We start from the raw sequence: 27,013 nt of genomic DNA, 5'->3' as shown, positions 1-27,013 counted from the left end.
CTTGCAGGATTGTCTTTACTGTGAATTCCCAAAGATAGGTGTTATGTCTCTTGCAAGATAAAGGTTACTGGGTAGAGAAAATTTCTTTTGCTTAGGGGTAACTGCAGAGAAGTATCAACTACCCTTGTAAGTGGGGTGTCTTACCTTGAAGGTTCCTCCCTAGCTGAAGATGTGCAGCACTTGGCACTAAAACTGTGTTCTGAATGGACAAGTTTTATTCTTAAAATGCTATGGTATGACTGATCTTATCTCTTGCCCTAGTGACATCAGAGGAATTTTACATCTATTCTTTGCCTCCAAGATGCTTCTAAGAATTACATTGCAGTATGAATCTACCTCTTTTCATGACTTCCCTCCCTTCAGTATAGTGTCTAATCAGTTGGTCTAAGATTTGCAAAAGGAGACAGAAAAAGGGTTTTTAAACTCAGAAAGCAGGTAGCCACATTCTATGCCTAACACAGCATTAAAGGTCTCAATCCTACAGTGCAACAGGTTTAAGCAGTAGTGTTGTATGACTCAGAATGGTGCTTCATATTTCAAAACACTGCTGTGAAGATGCAGAAAGCTATAGCTTTTCATTAAATCAAAAGAGTACAACAAGAAAACCTACTCCGCCTGCCCATCCTGTTTGACTCTCTTCTATGTGCTGTTGATTCTGAAAAACAAAATCAAATGTACACTCTTTAAGAAGTTCAAGAATGAGTTTACAGAGATTCAAAATCTTCAAATAAAAAATCTGTAGCCGCCTGTAATAGAGAATTTTAGAATGCTTGCTATGAAGGTTCAGGGACTTGAAGGCTGTCTGAGTTAAATAATATTACTGTATTAATACCATTATGTTAGTTAAAATATTATTTTTTAACAGCTGTCATCAGAGCTAAATAAAATCTAAAGTAACTGTTTTAACCTTATGCAACATTTTCACTGAAAGCAAGAATTAACAACTACTTAGTCTCATGAATTTTTCAGTAAAAAAACCAATTAAATAATCTCAGGAATATTAATATTAAAAATCTGTGTTAGATTCTCAGCTAGTTCATTTGACATATTTTCTTTCATTTCAGAGCTGTGATGTTGATTTATAACAATGGATAATGTGACTACTAGATACATCTTTTAAATGTAAACCTTAAAACCCTTAAAAATACAAGCCAAATGCTTTAACTAAGTAAAGTACATAGAAATCAAGGGTGTCCATATTTGGTGCTCAGCTTAGAGATATTAAAGGGCCTGATTTTCAACACTTTAAAAAAATCTCACAAATAACATATTTAGAAAGAAGAATTAAGGATTGGCAAAGATAATGTAGGCAGCAAAAATCACCCAGATTATCATATCCTGAGACTATGAATATGAGTTTAGCAGGTCTTAACTCCTTGTAGCATTCTTAAAGCTGATTTTAAAAAGACTTATACTGAGCCTAAATGGATCAGTACCTCCTGCAGCTAAAGGTGCTTTTACATTTTTATTTATGTTTTACTCATAAAGTTTCTAGTGCATTTTCAATACCTTCCTAAGACTTTTTCATGGAAGACTGTAGTATCTTGCTTGTTGGATGGAGCAAATGATTTAATATTTAACAATTCTGCATTCAGTCAATGTATTTCTTTTTTTATCTTGCAAACTTTTCTTTATACTGTTCATGTAATACAGTATTTCTTTACAGTCTGAAATAAATTCAACAAATTTGCTTTCTAGAGACTATGGTTTGTATGTTATCCTCACTGTAATCTCATTAGCATTCAGAATCATGCTTTCTCCCGTTCAACTTAGACCCTGCAAAGTGACTTATTTGAGCGAAAGTTGCACGTACTCACTCCTTAGAAGACTGTTTAGTACTTTGCAAGGACTCCACTGAGCTATTAACTCAGAAGATGTATTTTACTTCTTTTAAGATATGAAAAATGGGATGTATTGTTTCATATCTGCATCCTAAATTTATTTTCCTTTCTTTAAATTAAGGCTCAGATCTTGATGACATAGTACATTTAGGATATATTTAACTTCTCTCATATGAGTAATCCTAGTGACTTCTATGGGATTTTTCTGTGTATTAAAGTACTTACAGAATTTAATTAGAGAACTGGCATCTTTATAGGAAATCCCAATTTCACAAACACATGCCTAGCTTTTACTCACATGAATAGTTCCACTGAAGTCATATTGGTTTCTGTGGTCTATTCACATGAGCAAGACTTGAACACATGAACATTTTTGATGAATTGACACTTTAGGAACATCTTGTAGATTATATTTTGTTATTATTTTCAAGTACAGAAAGCCTAGCACATTTATTGTAATTAGAGTCTCAATTTAATCTGAAATCAACCAGAGAACTATTTTTGCCAATGGAAATGTACAGAGATATACTTTCTAACGGCAAATAGAGCTAATGCAGCACTCCCATCTGTTCACACTCCTTCAATTGGCCATTTGTGCAAACTTTAATGTGATAAAAGCATTGTATCACTGTATAAATATAGAATTATAGAAACGTTAGTAGTGACTCCATAAATAAGGTTTCATGGAGAAATGCAATTAAACAAGGATCATGAACACAGTCCTGCAAGATGTTAATTGTTCTGGTCTGGTTCCAGCAAAGCAATTAAGCACATCTTAATTTTAAACACATAAATAGACCTACTGAAATAAATAAAACTGCTTACATGCTTAAAGTTAAGCTTGTGTTAAAGTACTTTGGAGGATTGTGGTAGAATCCTAGAACCCGTCATTTAATTTTTTTTTTTACATTGAAATATTTAGTTATTAAAATGCAAGTTACTTAGAGGCAAGATAGAGATTCGGTGTTAATGTACTTATAAAGTGGAACAATTACTTAGGAAACACATCAAATGCTGCAGTAAATATGTATTTTGACCTAATAAATTAAGATATTTCTCTGTGGAAAATTACTTCAATGATAATGTTTTTGAAAGACCAGGACCTTAACTTCCTTTTAAATTTGCAACAATTTAGGAATAAGAGGAATAAGAATTATTTTCAGCTTGGAAAGGCTCTGTCAATAAACTCTGATACAGAACACTTTTATAAGTATTCTTGCCTTTTATTTCTCATTAGTTCAAGGTTTCAGCCTAATGCTAGTTTTTATACATGTTCTGTACCATAAACTCTAAAAACAAGACATGCAAACAGCATCAATACTAAAAGACAGTAAATGAGACTTCTGTACTAGAGTTACTGAAATTCAGAGTTATCCTTTCCTTCAGGATCTATATGAATTTATCAGTGTCTACAGTCTTCAAGCTTTACAAGGTCTTTTAAAGAAATATTTTTTTCAGAAAGGCTTCTGTAAATAAGATCTATAAATATTTACATACAGGTATAGATAGCTAGGCCACCTAAGCTATCCTTCTGCTCAACAGAGCATCGTTTTCCCTCTGAACTGTCTTAATGATAGAATGACATATTTAAACAAAATGTAGAGCTACTGTTGCAATTAGCCTGAAGTTTTCTTTTCAGATCTGAAAAAGGGATTGTGTTTCTGAAAACTTGCCTGCTTTCTCCAACTGTATGATTTGATAAGACAGAAGAATTTCTCCCTCCTGAAAACCTGCCTTACTTTTAATCTGTATGTTCTTTCAACTAATTTAACATTAATCATAAAGGACATGATTCAGTCAGACTTAGTATGAAATTTCAAGGTAGTATACTAAGATTTTATTTAAAAAACAATAAAGATCCTATATGGTCCTAATTTTGAAGATTAGGAAGCAAGTAGGAACTAAACAACAGGACTGAAAGCTGCTCAGTAGCATTCTTCTTATTTTTGTTGCTTTGGTTGTTATTTAGGCCCCACTAAAAAAATATTTTGGTGATTTTATTTCTTGTTGGTGCAATTAAAATTTTTTCACCCCTCCCCCAGCAATTAAAATGTTGGAAAAGGTATCACTAGTAGCTAAAAGATGAACGTGATCAAACACTGGAAAATACAATTATGGCAGGCACACAATTATTTTCTAGAAGAATTCAGGGCAAGCTTAAATATACTTCTGCAAGTAAGTTAGAGCAACCTCTGCATGACCAGTAGGTGTTAACATAGCTATGCAGATAAGATGAGCAAATGTTAATTTCAGCAATGTTAAATTTATGTTTCCAACTTTATTACCTCTGGACAGTCCCAATTATTTGAATGTTCTTTGAAGTCACAAATAGCTAAGACTGAAAAATTCTGGATTCTCTTTAGCCACTGCACACAGATTCGACTATCTGTTACCCAAGTAAGCCAAGTAAAATAGTGATCACTAAAAAGTAAAAGAAAAAAAGAAAGAAAGGGTGGTTACTAAAGAACAGGAATATAGAAGCATTGCTACAGATTGTATCCCCCATATTGCCCTGTGGAAGACAATAGCAAAGCTTCCATTGTCTTAGGGATGTTTTTTTGTCCTTTGTAAAAATGTATCATATGGACAGACAGCATCAAAATACAACATTTCTAGTTAGCTTCTGATCCATCTAGGAGAGGAATATGGCACTCTACTGTTAGAAACAGAAAACAACTCAGAGGTTCAAGCATTTAAAACAAATAGACAAAAACTTTTTTAAAAAAGAGAAGACATATTTGAGGACACACTACCTGGATGCTATGACTGCAGGAACTGGCACCTCCTTAGGACCAAATGCTTCAGCGTTAATAGTATCAACAATAAACACTTTAACAGTAGGATTTTTAGCCCCGGCCTTCAAAGAAAATGTATCATGTTATTCAAATCAGGCTCTGAACAGTTCAAGTCAAGGAAAATTACAACACGTTTTGCAGGAAAGGAGATAGGTTACAAAATACGTATTCAGTTGAGTATAATAGGGCAAATGTGGTCTTATAAGATCTCAGAGTGACACTACAGCAGTAGTACGTTACTTAGCTTTGCATCATTTCATACATAAAGAAGAAAACCTTTTAAACAGTCAAATTTAGTGCCTTTCTATACAGAAAACGTGCTTGATGGGAACCAGCATTCTATTGGCAGTGTGGATCTTTGCAGCACACACTACACTTACTTTGGCATAAAAATCCAGGAGTGTATTTACATGATTGTAAGTGCTCTTTGACATCCCAGCTGTGAAGTAAAATGGTTTAGCTTAAATGGATTTCATGCTTCCTCATTCATTGCATACATTATTAGTTTTTTAATTCTCCTCCATGTGTGGTCTAAACCATCTAGCTTTACTTCAGAACTCTAACCCAGCTGACAGGTGAGTAACTTCTTAAGATACATTAACATGATCACTGAAATCATATGAACATGACAAGAGTCAGGAGAGCTCTCTAATACATGCTGAAGAAATGCCAACGCAAAACCTTCTTGCCTTAGATCTGGTACTTGAAAGCAGTTAAAATTCAAAGCCCCTTGAGATCAAAAAGCACTATGAAGTGTGCAAATAAACAAGCTGTCATAGCCTTTATTTTTCAAAATAAAAAATGTCTCATAATTCATTTACTGTAATGAAAAATAACAACTGCATAGTTAACATACCACAATAAGTAAACTGACTTGAAAAAAGCAAGGCTTGATCGTGCAAGCATGCAGTTTTGCACATGCTTTTTACTTGCATGAGTAATTCCATTTATTTCACTGATGATATTAAATATCTACACTTTTTAATGTACCTATACCTTTTCAGAACTTGGCCTAAGTTTGTTTTATTTCATGAATTCAGGCCACAATGGATTTAACCACTGTAATACAACCATTTTTTAAGCACAGTTAATTTTATCATTGTCATAAGTCATTTCTCAACAGAAAGAAGTCAAAAGAATGAGAAAACATACCTTTGGGTATGGGATAATTATTTTTCTAGGATACTGGTCCTCACCAAAATATGAATATTCAATAACTGGTATGTCAGAATCATTAAATTGTACATATGCTAAATATTTTCCACTTGGAGACCACCACAGTGCATATTTTGTTGCTAGCATTTCCTCTGGGGGAAAAAAAAAATCATTCATAATAGTTTATCATTGTAATCTATCTATCTTATCTATTTTAGCATTGTACTCTTAGCAACCTAGACATGTAAAGAGAGTTATACTAAATAAATAACACCAAACATATTGCAATACACCTCATTTCTGAAAGGCCTTAAGAACTCTCAAAACAGGCATACAGATCCCATTTAACTCACTTGGGTTTTTCATGTGTGTACGTGTTTATTTTTTTTAATTTTTTTTGATGCACTGAGGTGCCAAATTTTCACCGAAATTAAAACTTCCATTAAAGCTTAATTCCCAACCACTGCCTGTGCAGCAGAAGGAAGCCCAATTTGTAAAGTTCTCATATAGCTTCAGTAACAAAAGACTCAGGATTTTGGCTACACACTATGAATACAAAATGCAGTCATTGTACGGCAAATAAAATATGGAAATAAAGTAATCCTTAGGGCTCTAAAAATAATGTATCATCACAGATATTTTAGAATGGATTGTGAGAACCAGGTAATATAAACAAAGCATTTAACATGTTAGTTGTTGCCCTTCAAGATTTACTTACCTTCATAGACCCAATCAGGAATCCCATTAAATATTTCATTCTGTTTTCCATCACTAGTTATTCTAATTGGTGCCTCTCTTGGACTTTGTTTCAAATAGATATTATTCTGATATACATATACCTAAAGACAAGAAAGTATTTCTTATGAGTATAGGCACCAATAACAGGGGTTAGAGTAAGATCTTCTGCAGTCAATGCTCTTACATTATACCAACAAGAAGACGTAATGAATACAAAACAGAAAATAAACGCTACACTAAAAGCCCTTACAAATTCCACAAGAGTAGGTACCTCAGTAAATAAATTATACATTACAGGCCAAATTCTTATAGTTCATTCTTACATTCATAGTTCAACTATGTCAGAATAAATCCTGAACAACTCCTTTGATTTTAATACACTTCAGAGGACTCTGTGGCTAGCTTTGGTGTGGAAAATCATGAAAAAAAAATCTTTGAAACTTATTCAAATTGCTGTGTTTTTTTAAGAGACCCTCAGACAAAGTGTTTTGTGACTTTTCCTTCTGGTTCCACCACAAGTAGAAGATAAAAACAAATACACAAGGACTAAAAAGAAAATAATCAAACTTTTCTAAACCTGTCAAAAGGCCTAGGTGATGTGAGATGAGACAAAAAAAGGTTTTACTCTCTCTGGGCTGGTTTGTTCCTTTCTAGTAAATTAGTTACCAAAGAGAGTTTTTGCAAGACATGCTTGCAGACCTTGGGTATCTCTAAATTTCAATCAAATGAATGGACATGTGGTTAAGAAAACAGCACCAGAAACATCACTTTCTTAGAAAATTATGCCTTTTGAAGCTATAAGCATTTGTTAGCAACATCAGTGTAACATTTTAACTACTTTGTGCTTTAAACGAAAAACAAAGCAACTCCTAAAACTCTCAGATACGAGGACTACTGTATAAAAACATCACAGACTATTAGTACTAGGAAGATAGGAAAGTATCTTCATTGTGTTCTGTCTTCAGAATTCTTGAAAAAGAAAATAACAATATTCAAATTAATTGAGAGAACTAATACTGTCCCAGAACATGGAAAAATTTTCCTAATAAATTGTCCATTCATATTTAGCCCGCTCCTTGGGTATTTTCTGAAATTAGTATGATGTTTAAATTTTTTTTCTTGCACAAATGTTTTGTCAATACTGGATAAGTAGTTAAAAAACCACTAACTATTATCGGGCTGATGCTTTGGAACCAAGAATAAAAAAAGTTTATAAACTTGTTACTATATGCAATAGGTCTCTTATAATTACTGAGAAACACATACTTGGCTATCAAGTAGCTATTAAATAAAAAAAAAATCCACAACATTTTTTGTAATAAGAATCTGGCAGCCATTTCCTAGAGTAAAAATTCTAGAAAATATTTTAAATACTGCATGTCTAAATCTCCATAGTAAACTCATGTGTTATACAGTGTCAAAGGAAAGTACATTGGTTTTCAGGCCTTGAAACTACATTTAATCCTATATTAATTGACAATTATGTTGGTCAATTCTTGATAAGAGACTGGCTAGCAAACTGAAACACACAATGTAACTGAGAACATGGATTCTTCTATTGAGACACAGACAAGTTAAACTTTAACAAGTTAAAACTGTTTTCTTTGTCATTCTTGCTCACAACCAAGGTTAATACACACAGGTCTGTCAAAAATATGGCCTAACAAAATAATAAGCAAAGGCAAATAAATGTCTTGTAGCCACACAAAGCAAAATCATTCTAGCGCTTCGTTATCTTTACTGACCAATTTGTGTCCAACGGGTGACCAGGATATATACTGAATTTTATGTGGAAGTTGATTTTCTGTTACAAAACCACTAAAAAAAGGAAAGAAGTTGAGATAGCTTTTTGTGCACAGTGCAAATGGATCATTATACTGTACATTCATATAAAATTCATGAAGGGCTATACTTTCTAACAGCTTTTTGTTTGTTGAGCAATGCAAAATTAAGGCAGGCAGTGAGATATGCAGTAATGTGATGGTGTGCACCAGTGCTGGTAAAGGCTTGCAACTCAACCCTTTGAAAACAAATTCAACAGCCTAAGAAGCCAGCCTTATCTCTTTCTAAATACTGCACAAGCATCTACAGTCATTTGATCTATCTGCAGACTACATTACAGTCTCAGCAAGTTATTGGGAAATGTGAACTTAGGATATAGCATGCTGAGGCAAGCATAACAGCAGCAGTTACAACATTTGTTAAGGATCACGACCCACATGCAGTACCTCTCTACTCACATTAGCTTGCAGCAATCTTTTCCTGTTACCTTGAGCCAACAGTTTTCCAAGAATGGAGCAGCTCAGTGCAGCCCCTGTTGCTCAGAACTGAGAAGCATTTGGTCATGCTGCTACTTATGGCATAAAAAGGTGACTGGGGAGGCAGACGGCCTCCTTCGAACTTGAGTGGAAAGAGAAGTGGTTTGGGGAAGGTCTTGGGAAAGAGAACAAATGCCATGGGAGAAGCTGTAAACTTTTGAGGAACCCAAGATGGACTGTTACAAGATCACTGGAGCACTAAAGGACATGTGAGAGTTTTAGGAAAGCTAAAGACTAGATCAACCATAAAAAGGATGAATTAGACAACAAAAGGGCATGGAGACATCAGGTGTGAGACTGAAGAGGATTCAAGCAGCCCAGATAGGGTGGGAGAAAATTATGCAAAAAAGAAAAAAAGATGAGAATCTTGAGCAGTGAAAGTTTTAGGGCATGAAATATAAACCAGTCCCAGATACCTGGATGATTTTCTTAGAGGCCATTTTTTTCAAGCAAACAAGTAAACTGACGGATTCAGGCAAAAGTAAAGCAGGGTGGTAGTCACATTACTATAGAGTTTTTCAGTGGAAATGCTTGCAAGCACATCACTACAGAGTATTCACCATAGCTCTCTGTAAGAAATATCAGGCCTTACCCATATATGAGGTCATAAATGTGGTATGATGCTGTATAAGAGTATCTCCACAGCTGCAAAAATTAAGCAAGAAAATAATATTACTAACTTGGAAAAAGATAATCTATCAGCTGCCTTTTCATAGCCCACCCTTTCTCAAGAAAGTACCAAGAAACATTTATCCATGGCAACCACAATCAACAAAATACTAAATGAAACTGAACATTTCATTAAGAGATATATTAAAATAACTACCTTTGAATAATTGCTTTCCAGAGCTATGAAATATTTGTCTGATGACAACACATAATTTGAAGCATTAACTTGTTTCTGAAAGATTAAGAAGTAGATTAGATTCTAGTAAAAAAACTTTAAATAAGGATTTGATGAGTCAGGTTTTAATCCACTCACTTTTAAACTGGTACTTGAAACGCAACTGCATTTTGCTGCCTTTTTATTAGTTGAAAAGGTACGTACCATTGTGCTGTTAGTCATGATGGTAGTTGGATAGTTCATTTCAACATTGTAAAGAATGATATCATCTTCTGCAGACTGATGAAGATATTCATTATCTTTATAAACAAGATAAAAGGGCTGTTACCATGTACAGAAGATACTATAGAACAGATCCGTTTATCAAAGTATTCACACTCCTGCCAGTGAATAGATTTTGAGCAAATATCTTTTGGCATCTACATAAAAAATGTTTTTCTTCTAATGATGCCAAGGTAGAGAGTTATCAACAAACTCTCTTCAGGGTTCTTAAGTATGTTCTCGAGATTACACACTGCACACGGAATCAGCTGGTTAACTTTATAATTAAATGCCAGATTTTATTCTCAGTAATGTCTGATCAAGAATACCAGGGACAGACCCATTAGAAGGTCAGTATCACAATATAAATGTTTTAAAGAAAACATTCGAGATCTTTGCTTATAATTTCACCAGAACATTCTCATTTGTACAGATTCTGCAGGTGACAGCAGTACCATGTAACTGACACTACATAAATGTTACTGCCCTTACTCACACAGGTCCTACAAAGTGAGGGTGAGTGGCCTTCAATGAGAATGGAATTGAACCCTACCTGTGCTCAAGACCTGAGCATAGTTTGGTACAGAACGAAGATCAGAATTTTAGTTTCACATCATTATTTTTACTGCTATAAACAGAGAGAAGGAATTACATACTTGGTGTAGCTAAAGAGAGAGAGACTTTAACAATTCAAAAGCAGCCTGAAACATTGTATAAGGTGTTCATTTTTAGGAAATTAAATCACTGGTGGATCTTCTGAGCACACTTCTATGATGTGTGTAACAGCATTTGTGGTGATCTCAGGCCCCCTCAGGAAGAGATACTAAATTTTAACTCCTTGCTTCAGAAGAAAAGTAGGCATATGGAATGCTGTAGGCATGACTATCTATGGAATCTATGGCATGACATTTGCGTGAGTTTTGTGACTGTTAAGAGGAAAGGTAAGTCTAAGTGAAAAGGAATAAAGAGGGAAGGAGAATATTAGGTTTAGGTGATATGCTGCCTACATGCTTCAGACAGAATTCTAACAAATGGTGACCTAAGTTTTAAATCATACAAGTGATGTCAACATACTTCAAATTGGTAATTGTAAAACTTGGAACTGCTGCTAGCAATGTCCTGGAAGGCTTCAGTTCAGTTCTAAAATTGTGGGTTAAAACTAACTTGGGAAGACTCCATGTGAACAGTACTATGTTTCTTGTCTCTAGTCAGACAATAATAATTGCTTGAGGCAGTGCATAGATAGGAGTGGTAGTAGTGTGTGTGTACTAGAATGTAAACCAATCCAGCTCAAGCCTTTTGGTGCTGCTGCAATTCAATGGTAACAAAACTAGTATTTCAGCCACATACAGACACATATAGCAGCAGCAATTAACTTCATGTCTTCATCTTTTACCTTAAGGAACTTGCTTAGAAACTCAACCTTATTTTCTATGCAATGCATTGGAACTCAGGAATTTCAGCAGTGTCAGCATTTCCTTAAATGAGATAAGAACAGTTGCGCTCATTGCAGAGCTAGGTACTACTGAAAACAAAGAAGAATGGGGCCTGTAAGACAGGCTACCTCAATTGTTACAAATGGTAAGTGAAAAAGTTCCATGACAAACACAAAAAAGGAGATAGCTTAAGAAATGACTGACACATTGACATATTTCTTTCACTTGCTGCAATGAATATGACAGTAAAAGAAATAAACACTGAAGGCCTCTGTAAAATTATAGTTTATACTTGACGCAAACATGTCTGTTGAAACATCAAATACCTGGAATTTCTAGAATGACTGACAGAAGAGTAAATTTCAACCATAAGTTTTGACTAGCAGGTTGTTTAATTTCATAGTTAGCATTCATTCACAGTAAAGCTGGAAGAAAAATACATTTCTGAGTCTGTGTAAACCAGTCTGGAAATACATATTAGAAAGGCTTATGTACGTTTGAGAAAAGGTTTTACTTACCTGACACCCAATATGGAAAAAATGTTTTATATTGGAAGTTTCCATTCAAATAATCCTCCAATGTAAGAGCTCTGGGACCATCATCTGTGTTAACAACTATGAATAAGACAGAAAGTTTCTGTTAATGAAATGCTGTGAAGTGGAAAAAAAAAAGACAAAAAGAGAAGTAATTACTAGCCCAATATTTCCTTTTTTCTATATTTAGCACCAGGGAACAGTGAGGATAGGATAATCCTGCAGGTATGCAGAGAGTAGGCACAACAGAAAGGAAAGTTCTCTGCTACTGTTCTGGTAAGGTCCTTCAGCCTCTGAAGGACTCACCTTTAGGAATACAAAATTAGAAACTAGACAAACTAATTTATTTCACCCAGTCATTTATTCACTCAGACATATTTACTTGTAGAACCTGTGAGTCCAAGAAAAGCATTTTCCACACAAAAGACAAATCAATTTTTTTTTTAAAGCATGGGTTTCATGAACTTGTGTGGTATGTAGAGACAACTGTTTTAATAGGCACCTGCACATATTCAGCAGAGAGTCAAACAACAGGATGTGCATAAAAAAACCCCTACTGTCAAATTTCATAAATGCCTCATCAACCAGTGTTAGAAGATGGATATAAGTCTTGCAAAATAATCACCATCCACATATGTTTCTTAGTAGACACATGAAAGAAATAGATGAAGGTATGCAGGTAAAAATAATGCTGAAAAGTAATGAATGAGTGAACCCAAACTTCAACATTTTATTTGAAGCTGCAAAAGAAAATTGGCAATGATTCTGGAGAGAAGACAGGTACTCTGATATTTGATTTCTAAGCAGATCAGATAGTCGCATAGAAATAATGCACAAAATTGTGCCTGGTTTTGTGGCTTTTTTCTGACTATGTTTCTTCCAAAAGCTAAACACCATAAACTAGGGCAGATTTTAAAAACAAAATTTAAGAGGAATCAACTGGATGAGAAGAGGGTAAAGCTGAAAATGCTGGCTTCCTAAGTGCATGGAAATGAAAAGCAAAAAAGAAAAAATATGCAGTTCACAAGACTACTCAAAATATTTAATCCTCAAAACACATGGGAACATTTCTGATAAAAGCCGGTTTTTAAAGTTCAGTACCATAATAATGGCAGCTTTTAAGTCTAGGCATTCTGGATTCTATGTTTTTCTCCTTTAAAATCAAGAGGACTTTTGCCATGGTCTTCAGAGGTAGTGGGGATGTCACTCTGCAGCCTAGTAGATCTCTGCCACTTCCCCTGCTTGTTCCTTCAGAGCTCTCGGATGAGCTGACAGCCAGATAATCAAGATGACTCGTTGCCCTCAGGTTTCATATCATGCTCCATCACTTCCTCATTACAGCTGCCCTCTCTGTTAAGATCACACTGACTTCCTGGAAAATGTTTCTTCATATTCTCTTCTATGTAACTTTGTAATGATAATACATGTTTTCTTCTGCTAAGTGACTATTACTTACTGTAGAATACACATGTCAGGTTGACTGGTGACACTAGCCTTGTCTGCACTAATGCAGAAGAAAGCTGTCATGAGAAATAAAACTGAATGCCAATCCATAGGCAAAAACCTACCAGTATAAACTCTGAGCTAGCAATATGTCCAGAAAATATCCCAAGAAGTTCAATAAGAAGCTAATTCCTCTTGCTAATACCATGATTGTACATTACAGATCCTTGATACATTAATGATAAGCACAGAAGATGGCAAACTCTTAAAAAAATGCATAGAAAATAATTCCAAAGAAGAAGCCACTTCTATTTATATTGAGCAATGATTACTTATCACTAGCTTTCAGTTTAAATTCTCTAAGTGAATATGTCTATTAGCAAAAGAAGATCTATTTCCATGGTTGTGTGTATAGGAGGCTTAAATTTCTAGTCCCGTTTGATACCTTAATCTGGTAAAATTTCCTGGTTCCTTCTCTCAGCTTAAGAGGATTTTTTACTAAAAAGACAAGCAATATCACAAATGTCTCATCTCTGGTCTAATTTTCACAGCTCTAATTTAAACGTTTAGTCTGTTAGTCATCTCGCCCTTACATACTTAATATTCTGTGATAATTTATTATGAGTGCTAATGATTTTCAAAATGTGTCCGCTCCTATCTCAATTTCTACCAGTGGACTGCAAAAATTCTGAACACAACAATTTCTTACTTGATTACTTATAATTTTGAATGCTTGTTTCTAGGCAACAGAAGATATATTTAAATGCTTTAATTAAAAGCAGCATCTTTAATTGTTTCCTATAATTGTTGCTGATTCTTTCTTCTGTAACTAAACACTGGTTCAATAACAGTATTCAAAATCTCTGCTCACAGAACAAACCCTAACGTGAAAAGTACTTTACATGTCTGCAGCACTATAAAGAGATTGATTTGGATGGCTGTTGGTAAGCTTGCTAAGTTCTTTCGTTGTGTTCTGTTTCTCTATGAAATAACAAAGATGAAAAAAGATGCCCAGGGACAAAAAGGAAGCAAATAGCAGAGCCAACCACAGAAATGAAAGCTTACAAAATTTCAGCTTTGCTCTTTTCTCTTCACCACCCCACTGTCTCAGTTTTAATCCTCTGTGGTCCACTTACATTCATTTACAGGGTGCAGTCCTGTATTTCTCTGTGCACTGAATTGGTTATTTTGCTTCACAGTGTAACTTGCTTTATATATGCCATGATCATAATTACTCACTCATGCATTTGACTGTATTCGATGTACATGTATAATTGTGGTGATAAAAGCCTGTAAGCATCTACTAATTGTCACTGGCTTTATGCAGATACCTTCTCCTTTACTGTTCAGTTAATTGTTGTGAGAGCTTAATAAAACACAGAAAGCAGAACTTTCAGTTATACTAAACTCGGATTAACTTTATGCACACCAATCCATCACTGTGAAATTCTGTTTGTATTATGGGGATTATTCCCTTTCAAAGATTGGATGTGGGTAGACCAACACAACCCTTGCTTTAGAAGTCATAGCCCTGCTGGCTTATTCCACAACATGGTCTAATGTGCATCCATATAAATTGTGTCTACTCCTGCCAAATTAAACCAAGCGTACATAATAATCAGAAAGTATTCTGGTTTCTGTATTTGTTATTTTTATATATGTAGCTGTATATATGCATTTTCTAAGTATTTATATGTATTTAATATATATGCATTTAATATATATATATGTATTTTTATATGTATTTTATTTAGCATCCACTGCTACACAGCAAATAGATGACTTGCCAAAAGAAAACTGGTTAGCATCTTGGGACAGCCAGCTGGCAGATGGTATTATATTCTACTTCTGGACTAGAACGTCCATTCTCATCTCTGTGGGCTGATGCTGAATAGCTAAAGCACAAGCTCCTTCAACATCTGCAGGAAGACAGCCTTCCACTTGAGGAAACCACAGCCCAGTTCAACATCAGAAATTAATTCCAACACTCCTGATCCTGCTCCCGAACTTCTGGTCATACTCAGCTCCACATCAGCTGAATCTGCTTTTCCATACCTGCATTATATTCAGTCATTTTTTGTGAGGTGTGTCACTGCTTTCTCAGTGAAGGTTACTTCAAAAACACCCTTTGGAATGAGAAGAAAATATGAAGTCTGAACAAGTCATGTTTCGCAGTATGATCCAGCTCTTGTTACTGGTAGGAACAGAAACTGTGTATAGAAAGCTAGAGCATGCCAGAATGAGAATGGTTTAGTTTACTACTGACTCTAACATCTCTACTGCATAAGGGTCCAGGAAAGGAAAAAGCCTCTCTCTAACTATACACTGAAAAAGAATAATTATAATCCCTTTCAGTTATTGAAAATTAAGTTTTTGAAAAATATATTTATAAAGAAAAGCTAGCATAAAAATTTACCTTAGATCATAGCCAACACACATTATTTCTAAGCATAGACTTGGAGAAGTAAGATTGTTGTGGTAACCTCATTAAATTAGTCCTAAACTAGACTATTTATTCCGCCACCAGCATGTGAATAAGCACAGAAAATTAATAGAGCCTGTTTTGGCTAAGCCACTCCATGCTGATTTAAGAATCTAAGCGACAATACAGTTTCTTCAAAGCACTAGTCAGATTTGGAAAGAAAAGGCCTACCCAGCCCCACAGTTCTAGGAGTATTGTCAAAGACCACAGCTGCGCAAGTATAGCAGACTGAACCCTGTTAAGGGAATATAAACTCATGGAGCATGTTAGTTTTTGAAAACTTATCTAGAAAGATTGTAGTATGAATTCCTACCAATTTTTATGCAATCTAAAGTACCAAACAGAAGAGGTATGAAGTAGTCTAATCCAACTTAATATTGTTTTTTATTACTCTGTTCTAATAACCTTGAGATAGCTCTCTGCCACCAGCGTACAGATCACTGTAGCTAGGTTTACACTATTACTTAGATCTGAGCCTGAACTCGTAGCTAAGACTGAACCACCAGATTTTGGTGGAAGCACAGTGTCACGGTAATCTACCGAATTTTCAATTACAAGAAACTTCAGCAACAGCTGTCAGTTTGTAATCTCCAGTTGTCAGTTGCCAATTTTGATAAATGGCCAAGAAGATAAGAATTTATCTTTAACTTTATTTCTAAGTCAAATATCCAGGCACCCATTTCAATTAGAAAGCAGCAACTAACAGCACCATCTCCAGCTGAATTCAGGGCCAGCAACTGAATTCCTGACTGGAAGCATTTTTCTTCCACTCCACAATGATGGAAGCCACTCTGTTTGACTTTGCATCAGAACACAGGGAGGCATTTATTGAATCAGAAAATGGATTTGGTTGCGGTGTAGCAAAGAACATCACCAGTTCCTAAGAAACTGGCTGCTCACCACTTCCTGGCTGAGAAGTATGCCCTATGACCTAATCTGCAACATCAGAGAACCAAGGTCTTGGTCTCAGGCCTAGGTCAATTGTACAACGGGAACAGGAACATTGACAGGCAGGATTCTGGATATTCCTTAAAAACAGCAGAAGAAAAGATTAATTTAGAGCCTAAGCAATACATTCAATTAATTGTAACTCTGCCTGTGGTTCCACTATTGCTTTTCAACTGCAGACAGGTATTTTCTTACTTGTTTATGCTGCAGAAGAACAGGACTAGGTACACCAGTGTACAAGTGAAAAAAACCTTTCTGAACGGTTTAGAGTTGGGTTATCATAGCTGGGTTATCATAGTAAGGTAAATCACACAGCACATTCCTAACTCAAAGAAATGTCAAAAACCTGTCACTAATTTCTTAGGCATAGATGCCATTCACTATATTGAGATTGCCTGCCTTGCTATTCTCAGCCCCACAGAAATTGTGTAATAACTGCAACTAAGTATTTCCCCCTTACTATCCTCTCCAAACAGAAACTTATTTTCCAGTATAACTTTTCAGAATTTTTCACATTTTTATACTCTTCCATGTGTAAACCAAAACCAGCTATCACATTTTGAGAAGTTGGAAGAACATGAAATTACTAGGAACTTAGCAGACAAAACCAGAACTAAATATTTCTTCCAGTTCTTTCAGAATTACAGATGACATTTATCTTTGCTGATTTCTTATGCAGAAATTTAGTCGGTCTGTGTCTCTACATTTCTCATATGCAATTAATTGTCTTTCTAGATTGCCACATCCTTTCAGTTAAGCAGTAGTAAAGGTGGAATGTACAAACAACATTCCATCTCTGTAGCTATTTCCTGTCTGACTTCGACTTGCAAAATTTGTAACTCCAAAATTAGTTTATATTTCTTCCTTTTACAACTGATTGGTAGACTACTAGAATTTAAAAAGGTTTAGGCATTTCAACAGATAACTGCAGCACTTGCAGTTCCACCTGAGAATAAGAGGCCATAATCAGACGCGTTCAACATAATCGTGTGTTCAACATAATTGTGTATTCCACAATTGTCTAAAATGCTCCTTCAAAAGCATTCTGTAAAGTAAGATAAATTCTTTATCGTCCTACTGGATCTAAATGCATGTCTGATATAAGTGGTTACCAAGCTGCTATTCCAAGAAATCATAGAGACGAAAAGAGTTCTTCGTAATGGCTCAGGTACTGAAGAAGCTCAGACTAAGACCAGTGAGCTGGTATGTGATAACTTCAGAAGGGAAAAATATATTCACTTCCTCCTACAGTACCTTCCATGATCTTTAGCAACTTCTTCAGGCTGCCAAACCAATCCTTGGTCTCCAGTCTCTTTGTTTCCTCACTGCTCTTTTTTATCTAAATCTCGTAAAAATATTCTGCCCTGTCTCAACATGCAGACTTGGTATGAGTAAGTTTGACTCGATACCATACATTTATCTAGTAATGAAAGCTCAGATTTGACCACGCTCTAAGCTAGCCAAAAAATCTGGCACCCCATCATTGACAGTAAAAGTCAAACCTATCACTCTGAGGCGGTATCTCTTCTCAGCACTGCCTCCCACCTTGATATAATCTGTCCTCATATTCACATGCTGCATAACAGAATCAACCCTAACTGCTTCAGAAACCTCCAACCCCTCTCTCAAGGAAACAACCCATGATAACCATATTCCACAGAAATATCAGGTAGGAAGGAGATTTCACCTTTCACAAAACCTGCATATTAACTACAGGATTTAACTTTCACAAGACTTAAGCAGATAGCTGATTTTATAACATTTAGTTGTAAATGCAAAACTGATTTCTTCATCTCAGTCACCCTGCCAACTTATGAACAAAGAATAATAATAGAAAAAAAAATCCCTTTAAATAGATACTGTTACTGGAATACACATTTTTTATTATTATTTTAATTATTTCAGAGGCATTCAATTAATCTGCTATAGTGAAAGGGCCGTGTAAATACTTATATTGTCCTTATTACACCTCTCATGGAAAAAAACTCCCATCAAGTCAGTGCCACTCAGGCTCTAAATTTCAAACCACACTCACTTCAAACTTTACCAGAGGACTCAGCAGACCACACTGTGTTGATTTACCTACTGCTGGCATAATACTAGAGCAAACTATGCATCCCTGTTTTATACAATGCTGACTTTAATTTTCAAATGCAATCTTAAATATGTTCACACACAATTCATCATACCCTACCTACAACAAAATGTTTAACTTGCAATTGGATAGAGAACTTCTGTAATTATTACACAACCATTTCAAACCAAATACAAGTTCACCAAGCTAAAGGAAATTACTAACAGTTTGTGAGTCTCCTAACCCCTAACACAAAAAATAACATAAGATGAGGAGATCTGAGAATTATTTTTGCAGTCCTGTCTAAGAACATTATATATCATGCACAATAAAGTTAATGCAGGTGCTTTTCACTTCAAGGAGTTCCTTGTTTCAACATCTGCTGGCATTTCAATCTTACCTTCAGGATATTTCAGCTGTCAGTACATCTCTGCAAAGTGATAGAGCCATAACAATACTGACAGGACAATCCTAAAGACGATTTGACAAACTTTTGTGAACTTTAGAAGCCATAGTAGCTAAAGATACTGTGTTTTACACTACATTAGATTACAAATGCCTTACCTCTTGATGGAAGCAGTATAATACACATAAGTAATAAGGAAAGCAAAAGGCATATAACCACGCCAAATATGATTTTTAGCCGGGTCTGCAGGACAGAAACAAACAATAATTACATTTCTAATATTGCCTGAAGCACAATTCTATGGCTTGTAAATAATTAAATCCTCCCACTCTCTTTAACTGCTGTAATCCGTCCAAGCAACAAGCAAAAATGTCCCTGCAGTACACTTGAAAAGACTTCCCTTTCCTTTTTCTTTAAAACAAATACTTTCACATCAGAGCCTGGCCTGTGCAATAGCTGACAGTTTAAAACAACAGATGTAAATGTTACCAAAAGCTGAATTCAGCAGCATACAGACCTTCATTTTCCTGCCGTATTCTAAACGAATGTAAATTCTCTCTTCTGGGTGTGGGTCAGTGGATCGAGGAGAGGAGTTTGAAAAGGCAGTGTCTGTTTTCACAGTTGGAGGCCAAACCTCTGGCAGACTTTTTTTTTCCCTACATACTTTTGAAAACTGTGCCAAATTTCAAAGGGTTTCCATGAAATTAGAAACAGGCTTTTGGGGAAGTTCTTGAACCAGAAATGGACAGTGGGTGGCTATAGGGGTGGTGATTATATACTTCCCATCAATGTGAGCTGTAACCAACATCTGCTTACACTAACTTAAGGGTTTTATGACTCAACAGTTACTTGATATGTACTGTTTTTCTCTGAAAAGTATCTACTGTGTATTTTGGCAATCCTCACATTCTCATGACCTTATTTCTACTCTCTGCAGAGAAATTAAAAGAAAATCCAATAGCTTTATTGTTTACATATAATTCATGTATGTTTACTTTCTGAAATAAACAACAATGGCGTAAGAATGCAAAACAAGAAGCAGAAACAGATATCGTTTAACGTCTTCCACGTGTGAGGAGACTTACTTTTTTTCTCAGAAAACTATAAACTTCTATAGGCTATGTAACAGAGGTTAGAGAAGTAATTATCTACTGGCCCAGAGCAAATTCTGAAATAGTGCTTAAACCACCAATTGCACGTATTTTATTTAGCGCACTGAAATGAGGTCAACTGAAAAGAGGGAGAACTTCTCTCGAGACCGCAGTGTCAAGTTACATAAGAGATCCCTCAGCAGAGAGAAGAAACGCTCGAAAAGGGAAGTACACGTATGCCGTGCCCATCCGACTGACTACCCAAACGTTCCCACTGCTGGCCTGCCCCAGAGCCGCTGCGGGGAGCGCTGGGGAAGGAGGGGAAGGCGCAGGCAGACCGCACCCTGCTCGTTCCCTTCAGGCGGGTCTCCGCACCGGCCACCGCCGCGGCGGCGGGGGAGGGGGGATAACGGCCGGAGGGGAACAGGCACGCTGCCCCCTAGCGGCCGCGCGCCCCCTAGCGGCGCAATCCGGGCTGAAAAGAGAGAGAAACGTTTAAAGGAGGGAACGTTTTCTGGGCTGGTAGTGCCCTTTAGCCTGCCCCTGCACAGCCCGGTATCCCGCAGGTACCCGGGTCCCTCAGGAGCGCTCTGTGCTGTCGCCTCCTTTCTTCACTGCTCGTTGCTCTTTCCCAGCACCCCCTGCACTTTCAGGCTTCCCGGCATCGCTCGGTGAGGTTGGATGCTCTTCAGTGCGTCTCCATGCACCCTGCAACGCACAACTGCTTATTAGCGATGTCCAGGTCTCAGAAGGAAATCCTTCCAGTGCTCCTACCACAGAGCCAGTAGTCATTCTTTCAGATGATTAACCTGAGCATGAGACTGGGCCAGGCATTTCAGATGTGTTATTAGGCAAAAAAAAAAAGAAAGAAAAATAAAAAGGCTATCTCACACCTTTTATAGTATTCATCCAGACAGCGTGCTGTGAGGAAACACCAACCAAGGACCTGTGCACAGTGCTCTGCTCTGCAGCCATGGGTTCAGGCTCTGTGTTATGCACAGAAAGGCACCAGGGATGGCAGATGCTGAACTGAGCTACAAAACAAAGCCTATCATCCACTTACTGCCTGCAGCTTCCCAGCCGTTTCACCTGGTGCCCACACCAGAGGTGACGGCAGTGCCTGGCACCGGCGGTAGGCCTTCCTCAGCTTGGCCTCCATAGCCTGCTCAGGGTGGCCAGGCCCAGCCGCAGCCCCAGGCCTGGCTCAGCTTCCTTCTTGCTGCCGCCTCAGCCCGTGTGGTAATCGTCAACTGCCAAAGAAGGCCACAAAATGACAGAATATTCACTAGGCTTGACATGAAACTTAAGAGTGACTGGGCTTAGGCATTGTTGGTTTTGCATGTGGAGTCTGCTGAATCACCTCATCTTTCTCGCTGTACCAGCCTTGTATTTCTCTCCTGTGCTTAACACCAAACAGGGAGAAGTAAGGGTGAGGAAAGGAGGCCAGAATGGTGGTGCTTCCATGTGGAAGTCAGGCACAGGGACTATGATTTTTCAGAGGTTAACAAAGACTGAGTACCCAAATCTTACTGAAATTCAGTAGCAGCTGGGTGCATCACCCCCTCTGGCTTCTTTGAAAATTGAGAATGTAGTAGATGAGATAGGTTTCCTGTCACACCAAACTGTCCAGCAGAACTTGGGCTAATGTTTTACAGAGAAACAAACCTCAATGTGTTACCACCAAAGGTAGGAATTTGAACCCTAACGATTACACCAGCCTTGGTGAGGCAGCAGCTGATCCAGGCAGTGTTTTGGCAACATTCCTTACACTAGCCTTGGTGGGGGGATTTTTGAAAAGAAATTGTCTGGAAAAAACAGTGATATGAAACATGCCTTATTTTCCCATAAACTCAGTTCCCCTCTCTCCCCAGTTCTTGTCACAACAGTAAAGTACAAGTTATACAAGATAAAGTTTCTGAATAAGATCCATCCTGTTGACATAAGCCATGCAGGAAAAAAAAAAAAGGCTGAGAAGGCTAAAATACATTGTTCCTGATAAACTGTACATGAAGGACAGAACTGAGCTCAAAAACAATAGTGTTTCCTAACAAGATAAAACTGCAGCTACTCAAAATTTCCAAAACAGAAAAGGATTGTGACAAAAGAATTTTTCCCCCATGTAACTCTTGCTTCTTATTCATATTTCCAAACTGTTACTTACTTCCTAGCATTCTGTGCCATATGTATTTTCAATAACACAGTTCAGAGAAATCCATTTTTTTCCTACCGACATTGGTTATTTCTGACAAGAAGAACATCACAAAATTGCAAATGCAGGTTTTGATCAGGCTAGTTTTCATTTCCAAATATGCAGCTTCCTCTAATGAATGCATATTTAGAGAATGCCTCAAAGGAAATGATTCAAACTCACATGATCTAAAAGACTTTGCAAAATGACTATATGCTGCATACTATGTATTTTTAGTTTGGAAATCTAATTATTTAGGCATGTGCTGTAGTAAGATTCACGAAGGTTGCAGCATTAGAAGCAAAACAAAATTTACCTGGCAGAGAATGACCTTTACAAGCTTTGTAGATCTATTGCTCCTAACACCTCAACTCCCTTCTCTGGACCGTTTATACTAGTACAAGTGAAGAAGCAAACAGCAATTCTTTCCACAGCCAAAGCTCTTTCTAACTTCTGCCACATCAGAACCCCATAATGTAAGACAGAAATAAAAGCATAAGGAAGCTAGAAAAAGGGTGAATCAGTTGGAGAAATAGACAAATTATGGAACAGAAAACTTATTCAGTTTGTACAGCAACTATCCAACCAGTTATGCAACTACTCTACGGTTACTAAAGTATTTACATTTCCCAGATGAGGAAATGCAGATTTACAGATGTAGGTTGTGCATGACATCAGACCAAAAGTAGATAGAATAATGAAAACGCAACTAAAGCTGAACCAGTTCTTAAGTAGCCACACACACAGCTAGACAAATCGCCTGTGAGTCATAGTTTTTCTTCTTTCCACATTTGTGAACAAATAAAAGTTGTAAGTAGAAAATATAATCAGGATTTGTCACACTCCCTGGAGGACTTTGGGTCCATAAAGGCAATAAATGCAGAAGTAACTAGCAGATAAAATATGGCAATTTAGCTTGTTTTTTACAACTTCGCACTTCCTGGATGAACAATATAGGCACGTTTTACAACCCCATTCAGAGACAATAACTTGAAGTAGAAATTCCTTATCCTACACGCCAGCAGGATTCATTTGAAGTTCATTATGCATTATGCTGAAGTGAGATTGTGCAAACACTCTTTAAGCTTTGGTGACAACGTGGTTGAGTCACGCTAGGAACTGGGAGTATAACAGCAGCACACAGGTGAACTACAAGAAGCCCAGGCATGTTTGTGATACGGCCCTTTTGAACTCAACTATAAAAGAACAAAGAAATCGAGCTGCATATGCTCTTGTTGCTTCAATGAAGGGAAGGATGAAAAGCTCAGATTTCAGAAAATCTACTCAGCATGGAAAATTATTTGATTGAGGACCCAGCAGCAATCTGTGTAATGATATCATCTTTTTACCCTGGTTTTACACTTCTTTAAAGTACTGAATAAATTACTTCAGACACTTGAAAATGCTACGTACAGTGTATTATGTTACATTTACATAACTGTAACAACTCATTAATACAGAAATCCAGAGATTATCTGGATGATGATTATTTACCAAGACAAACTATTATAATAATTAATTTTCAGTATATTTCATAGCATCCTACCAGATACTGAGCACATGAACAAAATACATCTTAAATTACAATCATGTGTGATCTATCAATCTCCAACATTTTTAAATAGGCAGATTCTCAGATCAATGTGTAAAAGGTGTAAAATTTGTCCTGCACTTAATGCTAAATCAGCAGATTCTAGAAGTAGCCAAAAGCTTCAGTATTAAGCAAAATACTACAATACAAGAATGAGAATAACTTAAGAGTTTCTAAGAACATTAGATGAGGGGAATGGTTTAATTTTTTAACTAATGAAGTATCTAATGCTGAATAAAGAAATTGGTGAAGATTTCACATTTGTTCTGCCCCGCACAATACATAAAGGTAAGAATAGCATTATATGAAGAAATACACAAATATAAAACACATACAGTACGAACCGTTTACACTCCCTAACTCCCACTGGCCTTTCCTGTTTTAGTTGTATCATTGAAAAATACCTGTGGAATTGCTGTGACTTGAAACATCTTTGCATATGTAATCTCTTAAATCTCAACACGCCTGATTTTTTTTACAGCCCTGAGGTAGTAGGTTATTGGTATAAATCACTGTTGTGGAATAATTTCAACCTATAAATAAACCACAATTTCTGTAGTTTAAGCCCATTCTAATCTACAAAACTACTATGTGAAAACTCATCAGTGTGCATATTTATTTCATAATGCTATATGTTGTTTATAAGCAGAGTAGCTAATCCCAAAATGGCCTGTATCAGTTTGGTGATATCTGAAATGTGCTGCTCTTCTCAGTCAGAAATTAGATTCCCCCCCCCCCCCCCCCCCGAAGTAAGGCCAGAAATATGAAAAAAAAACCCAACACAACACCCCCCAAATCTGGTCCTGATGCAAATCTGAAATAAAATCTGATTTAAAAAAATGTACACAGTATTTATATTCCTTTTAAAAATGTACAGCAATTACAGATCTAGCCATAGTAAGATTCCTTTCTGCTGGGATATACTTTTCAGCTATGTTGTAACTTAGAAATTTTACCTGGGGCTACTGAAGTGCTTACATGTCCACGCCAATAAACATACCACTTTATCCTGAATTTGCCAAGCTGATTTATAACAACAAACAGACCTTCTTTCCACTCTCCAATACCTTACTTGCAAATAGCGGGGGGGGGGGGGAATCTGTCAATAAGATAGATATGGAGACACATTATGCTATTTTTACAGTCAGAATACCACTATCCTTTAAATTTCTAGGGTGAAACCATGGTAGTAGTATTGTCAAAATATTTACAGTGGAAGAGAATGAACAGTATCACAGTTGGCAAAGGTTAATCATTATAGTAATTTATTGAAAAAAATACATACCTCATTATATAGCCAGTTTAACAATCCCATGAAACTAACACACAGAAAGACACTTGGCATGGTACTTCTTGGACATTAAAAGAATCAATTTCAAGTCAGTTTAAGGGCTTGGTTATTGAAAAGTCTTTTAATGGAAACTTAATTTTAATCTGTCAAAATCTATGAGCTTACAGCTAAAGATAAGAGGGGAAGAACTCAGTCATGAAAACACTGATGAAGCAACAACGATTCAGAAATAACATTCAGCTAAACTGTTCTCTTTACATGGCTCCTCTTTTGAGACACTTTATCTTCAAAAGGATTGTAGGAGGAAGAAAAACAGAAAATAATCACCATGGCAAGTCTCAAGATGTCTGTCCTATGTTCTGTGCTTGATGACAGGTCACCTAGCACACTTTTGACAGCGTTGCCACCCCAGATGGACTGTAGTGAGTAGAGACGGGAATTTGTTCCATGGATACACATGGCTGCAATGTATTTGGTTGTCTTCTTTGTCCCGGAGTACCATTGCAAATCTGAGTGCAGACAGCAGCCATGTGACTTCGTCCTTCTTCTTCCTTGGGTTTCTTTCCTCTTCAAAACAGTTTCCTCATGCCCAGGAGCTTTCACAGTGTTTATGATGCAGCGCACTCTACGGGACACAGGAGCTTCTAATCAGCAGTCAGAGAAAAGTTGAAAAGGGCTTTTATTTTCATTCTGAGTCCTTAATCTTCATCACTTGAAGGACAATGAGCTGCATAATCGAAACTAGGGAACCTGACGGGCAGTTCTCCCCATTTCTTAAAAATATGCTTTGTTGTTTTCTTGTCTTCAAACACAACCACAAAATTTCTAATCTTTAGACAAGGCAGGTCAAGACCTCGGTGAACCATCATATTTCCCCAAGCCTGCAAGTGTAAGGAAATTACGTTTCAGATAAAATAGACAAGATCATTAGACAGAAATGAATACAGACAACAACAACATAAGAGTATGAAAATAAGTTGTCCTCACTTGTCCACAATGTTTACATATAATTTCCCCATTTGTCTGGTAATCGGCATGCTTATCTTGCAGTGTCTTATTTTCTCTTGTATCGTAAAGACTTCTGAAAAACAGTCAGAAAGTGTGCATCAGAATACATTGGTTATTCAATGCTACATATAGCCTTAAAACACAGTGACACAATTGCTGAAGTCAGATATAAAACCTACAAGGTCATAAACTCCCTGACTGTTGTGCACATTCAGGAGTTGGAGAAAATGTAAGGTTGTATTTCATGCTCCTAAGTAATGGTGAAATACAACTGTACTCCATGCCTCCTTTCATAGCATTTCAGGAGCTGCATCCTCCCTCACACATCTTAAAGTAGGAGCAGCAGGCTATCCGTTATAATAGGGGATAGATCTAGCTTGATTTTCTCAGGTGCCATGGAGCTGTCAAAGAAATGATACCTGAAAGCTAGAGGTTTTCTTTTTATTCCCTGTAGTCAAACCTTACCCCTTAACAGAATCATTTGGTTCTGACTATCCAGAGCTGCAGAATACATGCACATTCTTACACCGTTTAGTTTAGGGAGTACTTGATCTTCAGGGTTACTATTAG

The 27,013-nt window shown here is 36.6% G+C and overlaps 2 protein-coding genes across 3 annotated transcripts in view; both read right to left on the bottom strand.

Annotated features, from left to right (window-relative positions):
* FAP (fibroblast activation protein alpha) overlaps nucleotides 1-19,930 on the bottom strand; it is a 41,011-nt gene extending 21,081 nt beyond the window's left edge. The window contains exons 1-12 of the mRNA XM_076340767.1: nucleotides 19,792-19,930; nucleotides 19,433-19,517; nucleotides 11,907-12,002; nucleotides 9,896-9,990; nucleotides 9,674-9,748; nucleotides 9,440-9,492; nucleotides 8,275-8,347; nucleotides 6,510-6,630; nucleotides 5,789-5,943; nucleotides 4,595-4,698; nucleotides 4,127-4,262; nucleotides 611-655 (exon numbers count right to left, since the gene is read on the bottom strand). Of these exons, the coding sequence (XP_076196882.1) occupies nucleotides 611-655; nucleotides 4,127-4,262; nucleotides 4,595-4,698; nucleotides 5,789-5,943; nucleotides 6,510-6,630; nucleotides 8,275-8,347; nucleotides 9,440-9,492; nucleotides 9,674-9,748; nucleotides 9,896-9,990; nucleotides 11,907-12,002; nucleotides 19,433-19,517; nucleotides 19,792-19,797 (1,044 nt within the window). The 5' untranslated portion in view covers nucleotides 19,798-19,930. The remainder of the gene's footprint in view (nucleotides 1-610; nucleotides 656-4,126; nucleotides 4,263-4,594; nucleotides 4,699-5,788; nucleotides 5,944-6,509; nucleotides 6,631-8,274; nucleotides 8,348-9,439; nucleotides 9,493-9,673; nucleotides 9,749-9,895; nucleotides 9,991-11,906; nucleotides 12,003-19,432; nucleotides 19,518-19,791) is intronic.
* Nucleotides 19,931-25,387: 5,457 nt separating this feature from the next.
* The window catches only part of IFIH1 (interferon induced with helicase C domain 1), a 33,982-nt gene continuing 32,356 nt past the window's right edge, over nucleotides 25,388-27,013 (bottom strand). For both annotated transcript variants that reach the window (XM_076342755.1, XM_076342756.1), the window contains exons 15-16: nucleotides 26,423-26,516; nucleotides 25,388-26,316 (exon numbers count right to left, since the gene is read on the bottom strand). In XM_076342755.1, coding sequence (XP_076198870.1) covers nucleotides 26,134-26,316; nucleotides 26,423-26,516 — 277 coding nt within the window. In that variant the 3' untranslated portion in view covers nucleotides 25,388-26,133. The remainder of the gene's footprint in view (nucleotides 26,317-26,422; nucleotides 26,517-27,013) is intronic.

This window comes from Aptenodytes patagonicus, chromosome 6 (assembly GCF_965638725.1).
Source record: "Aptenodytes patagonicus chromosome 6, bAptPat1.pri.cur, whole genome shotgun sequence".
Classification (NCBI taxonomy): domain Eukaryota; kingdom Metazoa; phylum Chordata; class Aves; order Sphenisciformes; family Spheniscidae; genus Aptenodytes; species Aptenodytes patagonicus.
Note: the sequence above shows the minus strand (reverse complement) of the source record. Positions and strands in the feature narration are given on the sequence as shown.